The sequence below is a fragment of the Labrus mixtus genome, chromosome 12 (genome assembly GCF_963584025.1).
Source record: "Labrus mixtus chromosome 12, fLabMix1.1, whole genome shotgun sequence".
Lineage (NCBI taxonomy): Eukaryota > Metazoa > Chordata > Actinopteri > Labriformes > Labridae > Labrus > Labrus mixtus.
The window spans coordinates 1,387,726-1,395,318 of NC_083623.1; the positions used below are offsets into that span (position 1 = coordinate 1,387,726).

At 44.1% G+C, this 7,593-nt stretch overlaps 1 protein-coding gene across 1 annotated transcript; it reads left to right on the forward strand.

The window, feature by feature from the left end:
• The first annotated feature begins 1,595 nt into the window (after positions 1-1,595).
• On the forward strand, positions 1,596-7,023 carry LOC132985481 (neuromedin-B receptor-like). The gene is made up of 2 exons (XM_061052888.1): positions 1,596-1,874; positions 5,431-7,023. The coding sequence occupies exons 1-2, from the start codon at positions 1,636-1,638 to the stop codon at positions 5,591-5,593; spliced, it is 402 nt and encodes a 133-aa protein (XP_060908871.1). The 5' UTR covers positions 1,596-1,635; the 3' UTR covers positions 5,594-7,023.
• The last annotated feature ends 570 nt before the right edge of the window (positions 7,024-7,593 follow it).

Here is a 7,593-nt window from a genome sequence, read left to right on the forward strand (position 1 = left end):
TTCTGGTCGGTCTACAGTCTGACCTCCTGGTCTCCTGGTCGGTCTACAGTCTGACCTCCTGGTCTCCTGGTCGGTCTACAGTCTGACCTCCTGGTCTTCTGGTCGGTCTACAGTCTGACCTCCTGGTCTCCTGGTCGGTCTACAGTCTGACCTCCTGGTCTTCTGGTCGGTCTACAGTCTGACCTCCTGGTCTCCTGGTCGGTCTACAGTCTGACCTCCTGGTCTCCTGGTCGGTCTACAGTCTGACCTCCTGGTCTTCTGGTCGGTCTACAGTCTATCCTGAGTGATGCAGACTGCTTTCCTTTCTGCTGCTCGCATGAAAAGTTCTGACAGTTGGATCTGATGATTTTTGTTGCATGTTTAATGATACCGGTTTTTTTTTCTTGATTTTTTCGGTGAGAAAGTTGTACCAGGATATAAGGTGAATGGTATTAAAGTATGGATATCTTTCTCTGCGTCTTGGAAACTTAATGTTGTTGGAGGAAGCAGCCTTTGAACACAAAGAGTCAATCATCAGGAGTGCGTCCATGCGGAGGTCAGCCGGTCTGACGTGTCTGACGTGTGCAGTACACAGAGAAGCACTTTCAGAAAAAAAATATATTGTTGACATTTCCGTATTTGTGTGTTTGTGTTGAGTCGAGTCTTTACGTGCGCAGATGACTGACCTGTGCAAAGGGCGTGAGCGACATCACTGACCTTTTCCTGACAACATCTCAGCGTCCGCCTGACAAGGTCAAACTCCCGTTCCTTTACTCTGCACGACATGCGTTCAGATTCTTAAACATGTTGGAGCTCCTGGACGCTCTGTTCTTCATCCTCAGCCTCTGTTCTGCACTTCTTCCTCTGTGAAGTCCCACCTCTTCATGAACTCATCAGATCAGGGGCGCGTCTCAAGGGTGACGATGTACTAGATTAAAACGCTCATTGATGCCAGTAAGTGGTGTGTCTTTATCAGCACTGATTGTTTTACTCTGAATATCAAATTAAGAATCTGTAGTTTAGGTAGACTCTTTCAAAGAGTGCCTCTTATCTCATCTACTTCTGTAGAAGAGTAAATGCTCTTGAACTATCAGACAGAGACTATGGCATGTGAATCGAGGGTCAGTTTATTTCTCTTGGAGCAGTTCTTTTATAGCATCCCAATCATCCCGTTATGGGCAATCATCACACTGGGCAGTTACAACATGTGTGCTATATAAAGACCATTTCCTAGAAGTTTCTTCACAAACAATAAAAGATCAACACATCATTACTTCCATAGTCATCAATATCCATCAATCAATATACAGTAAGGGCGAAAAACCTGGACCTGCTCCATCACCAGGAAAATTCCCCTACGACCCCCAGAAAAGATATAATTATCTTTAGGGCGATCACTCAAGGTTTATATTGATTTGCACAGATACATATAACAATGATTAACCACTTAATTAAAATGCATATAATGAATCAAACCATTTTTAAGCTTTTGTATGCACCCCAGCTGATTATCTCTAATTGTGTCTTTATCAGCTCCGATTCTTTTACTCTGAATATCAAATTAAAAATCTGTAGTTTAAGTAGAATCGTTCCTCTTATCTCATCTACTTACACCCCAGCTGATTATTTCTCATTGTGGCTTTTCATCTCCTCCAGATGGAGACTAGGAAGCGCCTGGCGAAGATCGTGTTGGTGTTCGTCGGCCTGTTCGCCCTCTGCTGGTTCCCCAACCACGTGCTCTACATGTATCGCTCCTTCCACTACCACCAGATGGACCTGTCGCTGGCTCACCTCGTCATCACCCTGCTGGCCAGAGTCCTCAGCTTCTCCTCATCCTGCGTCAACCCCTTCGCCCTCTACCTGCTGAGCGAGAGCTTCCGACGGCACTTCAACAGGTCGGAGCTCTTATCCCCCCCAAAAAATACCTTGTGGATTCTGCCGTACTTAAGTTATGACGCCCAAAATCATACAGGAAATACATAGATCCAAAGTTTTTAAGTGAAATAGCTATTAGATTAAAAATGGAAGAAGGAGGAACACAAAACTTTAAAAAAGTTGAAATGTGGGAAAAAAGCAAGAATACAAATATTGGAGAAAACAGTCAGAGTCAGGAAGACAAAAAGAGTGAAGAAGGGAAATTAATGGGAATGAACCCTGACAAAATACTGGAACAGGAGGTACTTGGTACAAGGACAAACTGTCAGAGGGAGAAAGGGGGGAACACAAAGACTGAATACACAGGGAAGTCCAACCGGCACAGATGAGAAGAAATTCTAGCAAAGGGTAGTTTGAGAAATGTTTTTCTGTTGAAAAATGGAGAGAGGTTAGAACACAGAAAGGTTTACAGACCCATGCAGAGCTGGATAAACACTGAAGCTTCAGAGTCCACCACATGGTGACCTGTGTGAGCATGGACTCTAGAGAGGAGGGGGGGAGGGGCAAAACGGATAAGATCAAATCAGCTGAATGCAGATTGACACGGAGACTTCTTCTCTGACAGGTAGCAGCTCTGTGTTGCAGGTTGTCTGTGAAGAGAACATAGGATGTTGCCTTACTCTGATCAAAACCTTCAAGGAGGCTTAAATGTATAGAGTGGTACGAATTAATTCAGGGACAGTGTGGACTACAAAATGAAGTAATAATGGCCTTAGTAATCTTAAGTCTTCTTCTCTTGGTTCCTATTTCCACCAAACATCCTGCAGCTTATCATTCTCCACTTCAGAATGATGGAAACCCGTCACACCTCATTCCACACAATCCTTCCAAAGGTCTGACAGTCACACTGAGCACCATCTCCTCAGGATAACATCATGCTTCCAATCTGGGTGAGATTTGGTCGTCAATTCCTCACACCTCAGGAGCATTAAAGAAAATTGGAAAAATAAGTTTTGCCTTCAGGCAACAATTATAAGACGGCCGTAGTAGAGGTGGTGAGGAATCATTCTCCTGTCTTTGGATTTATTTCTCATTAATCAAAAGAAGTCACAACTGAACTGTTTCACACCGGTGAACCTTTAAATGTTGCACTCATTGAGTTACTAACCGACTTTTATTTCCCATGTTGTCCTTCTTGAAGCATTTTTCAGTGAAACCTCAATAAAAGACATGTTTCTCTGAAAGCAGAATATGTCCTTGCAGGTCAGGTAGTGTTGGAGTACTCGATCCGACCTTGTTCTCCCTCATTAAGTCTGCATTAATGTGATCTTATAACCATATCACACATGTCCAGTAAAGAAGGCACACACTCTGACAGCCGTGTGTGTACAAGTCAGACCACCACAGCAGCTACAATCTACACATCTGTCAGACCACCACAGCAGCTACAATCTACACATCTGTCAGACCACCACAGCAGCTACAATCTACACATCTGTCAGACCACCACAGCAGCTACAATCTACACATCTGTCAGACCACCACAGCAGCTACAATCTACACATCTGTCAGACCACCACAGCAGCTACAATCTACACATCTGTCAGACCACCACAGCAGCTACAATCTACACATCTGTCAGACCACCACAGCAGCTACAATCTACACATCTGTCAGACCACCACAGCAACTACAATCTACACATCTGTCAGACCACCACAGCAACCACAATCTACACATCCGTCAGACCAAAAAAAACCCAACTCCTTTTAATGACACCTCATAACAGCCAATAATAGCCAATGAGAGCCTGAGTTGAAAGGAAAATGGAGTTGAAAGCCGCCTCCCCCTGTTCTGATGGCCAATCACACCAGACTGTACGGATGACTGACGTTTCTTGTAGCCAATAAAATTCTCCAAACATGGATCTGCTGCTTCCATCAATACTTCAGGATGATTTCCTAATGTTCACACTAAGGAGAGTTAAAATATGCAGGTTGTATACAACGTGTCTCCTTCCTGGAGTCTACTGTGGCCTCGTTGATTACCAAAAACAACCATCTGGTGAAAAATGAAGGCTTGGCCCGGATATTGTCCATCGTTTATCTAAATATTGCTTGGCTTCACTAGAAGCCCCTAAGCTTTTTGGCTGTGTCCCCGGAGCCTGAATCATCACAAGACAATAAACCCAGGCTTTCTGTGAGTGATTTATTTTACAATGAAGATCCTTTATAGCTTCTGTGATTTCAACTTCCCTCTCAACTGCAATAAACAGTTCTCCTTAGTCAATTATCTGCATTACTGACTTTCTTCATCTACACATGCAAAAATAATTGTTTTTCCCTGCTCGCTCTCTAACCCTCACGTGCACTAGCCCACACTCAAAGCATGAGCGAAGGTCCGCTTCTGGACCAACGGCGCTTGTGCATGTAAGTGAGGGGCGTGGCTTCTGAGGGAGCACAGAGGGGAGGGGGTGCAGACGTAGCACTGAGGGAATGCTACTTTCAAAATCATGCTAGCTTTCAAAAATTACCAACCCTGCCTTTAAGTACTGAAGTGATGGCATGAATATTACTGTGATTGATCATGAAGCCTGATGTATCAGTGAAATATAGAAACTGCACTTAAGACTCTTGGTCCGCAATGCCGTGTAAAAAGCAGACACAATAGATCAGCGTCATTAACACACAGACCACTGCTATAAAAACATCTGTCTCCTCCCATCGCTGCATTATAATTAACTCATGGAAACATCTCCGTTAGATTGTTTACAGCATGTGGAGACGCAGCTTATTGTATCAGAATCAGAACACTTAAACATTCAAGGGATTTGACTCAGTGTATTGGTGCAAAACAAATAGACCGGGAACTTCAAAAGAATAAGATACAAATGTAAAAATATAAAAACAACATGTGCAAAAGGTGCAGCGGAGGAGTTTTGCAGTTGTGCAGGTATGTGCCTGATTAACAGTGCAAACAATCACCATGTATAATTTTCAGAGATAATATCCAAGTCGATTGTGCGTTTATGTAATGCATACAATCTGTTTTATCCTTCACATTACTGTAATTTTCTCTGGGGGTCGGGGGCCATTATAATGTGGCAATGTGACTTCCAAAACGTCACTTAAGAAGACAGTGAACATCCAAGGGAATTAGATATCTGTTTCCCTCTTCATTCTCAGGCGGTCATGGTTGTCTAAACCTAAACTCATGTACAGCAGTTGTGGCATCATCTGGCTTAAACTGTTCACATTGCCTCCCTGTGCATCGTGATTAGCTAGATGAGCTGGATGAGCTGGATGGGCTCAGGAAACTTTGGCTGGGTGGCAGGGGCAGATCCAGGATTCTAGGCGCCCTTGAAAGCTGATTGGCCACCCAGGTGCCACCCCAAAATCCTAAATCTACTATTTCAACCGCCAGCAGCTTTCTTTGATTTACATTTTTAACCAGCTAACATGCAGGACTAGTTATGACCCAACACCTTTGGAATCCAAGCTTTGCAGGACATACTGTATGTGTTACTTGTTGCTGAAGCTTCGTATGCTCAGTTTCTAATTTTTTCTTCCTCCTCAGTCAGCTGCGATGTGGTCAGGGTCCCCGGCCAGAGCGCCAAGCCAGCTACCTGCACAGCACCTCCCACATCCGCCTCACCTCTATCAAGAAGAACATGCCCACCGCCGCCATCGCCACTACAGCAGCCAACGGAAACTCCAGCAGGCAGGAAGTGGCTCTGTGACCTGGGGCGGTGCGAGTCCCTGGTTTTGAGCATAATATCATCCCAGCAGTCCTGCAAACACAGGACTCCAGGATCTTTGAAGCCAGTGGAGGAGGTACTTTGAGGTATGCCAGAAAGTGGGTTTAAGGGTAGAAAGGACTCAAAAGGCCTTTTACTGGTTGGATGATTGTACCAGTTGTGTTTGTCAATGTGGACTTGATCATCTACATCCTCAACTTGGCAAAAAAAACAAGTGCCTCTTGGAAACACAATGAGGGATCGGCTAAACCCCATGCTGAAAGAACTTCACATTTCTCTCAGGCAACTCTTCTCGAAATCTCAGGCTGATAAAGTGGACAGCCTCAGTCACAGCATGGATACCACACTAGCATGTCTGCCGTGGAAGCTTGTTTCTCTGTGTAAAGTTGTTGGTGTGCTCATCGTCGAGTGTTTCTGAAAAGCCATCGACCTGATGACTCTGCATAGATTCAGAGAGAGGGGGCGCCTTTTTGTCTGCTGCTTCTTGACGCAGAGCAACATCTGCAGAGACAAGAGTGCTTTGTCACGGTATTCAAGGACATCGTGGATAATGCTTGGGACCATTTCACGATTGAACCCCCCCTCAGTTTCAGGATGGTCTCTCTCTGAATCCCTGCTACGACTGCTATTTTTAAAGATAAATGGAATGCATTTGAAACAGTTAAAAAAAAACTACCCGAAAGCCTTGCAAACCAAAATATCACGCTGTGTGGAGAAACAAAATCCTCTTGGTAAATGTCTGATTTATGGTTTCTGTTCCTCTGTGTATCCACCAAAAAAAAACTAATAGATAGATTCTTGCAGAAGGTGCTGCTGTAGCTTTGAGGGGTCTGTTGCTCACGGAAGCATGTGCAAAACGGATAATGTATTCCACAAACTTACTTGAAGTGTTGAATTGATTTGGTGATTTGAGGTTTTTTGGACCTATGGAGCTGATTTTGCTTCAAACCTGGATATTTAAGCACGTTCACAGAGGGAGTTTTGTGTCTTTTCATATATTATTTCAAGGCACTTGTGCAGGATGGCGCTCTTGTGAGGCATTCTTTTTTATCAACCTTAGTTCTTGTACACTGTAAGCAGTTCACTGGAGCAAACCGCAGCTGTGGAACCACTGTTTTCCTAATGCAAGCAAACGTAGGGAATCTTCCTATCAATTAACTTTACTACATCAAGAGCCAAACCTAAAAACCTTGGATAGTTTTAAACATGACGGCTCAGACCATTTATGGATGGGACAATGGATGTAGTCAAAAACAGGGGAACAAGAGAGAATGCTTTTCAGGCGCCAACATGCCAAAAAAAAGTTGTCCTGCTCTTTGCTCTTGATATATTTGTCTGAATGTGGAGAGACGCTATCTGCGCTCTCATGCTGACGGAGCTCAGTTTTATAAACATAAAGGTAATGAGCTCGGAGGCGAGGGGAAACTTTTCAAGTTGATTGTGAGGTCATACTTAAAGAATGTGATATGAGTTCCCATGTTTAGAACAAAGTTTTCTCCCTAAATGAAGCAAGAAAGGACAACTCGAAGACAAAATTATTGCCTTTCCCTTTTGGGGTCGCGGGGGGGGTTGGAGCCGACCCAAGCTTTAACAGAGCTAAAGGTGGGGTTACACCCTGGACTGTTTGCCAGTCAATCACAGCGCTGACATTTAGAGACAGACAACCAGCCACACTCACATTCACACCTACGGACAATTTAGAGTCAGCAGTTAACCTAACGAGCATGTGTTTGGACTGTGGGAGGAAGACGGAGAACCAGGAGAGAACCCACATATGCATGAGGAGAACATGCAGACTCCACACAGAGAGACTCCTGACAGACAGGGATTCAAACCAGCAACCTCCTGGCTGACCACTACACCACCATTTAATTCCCAACAAAAATGTATTTGCATGTTGGAAAGGATTATGTGGATTATGTCTCTCACTCTTTGTTTCCTTTAAGAATCGGTCACTGGTGAATCCGATGTTGCACAGAGAG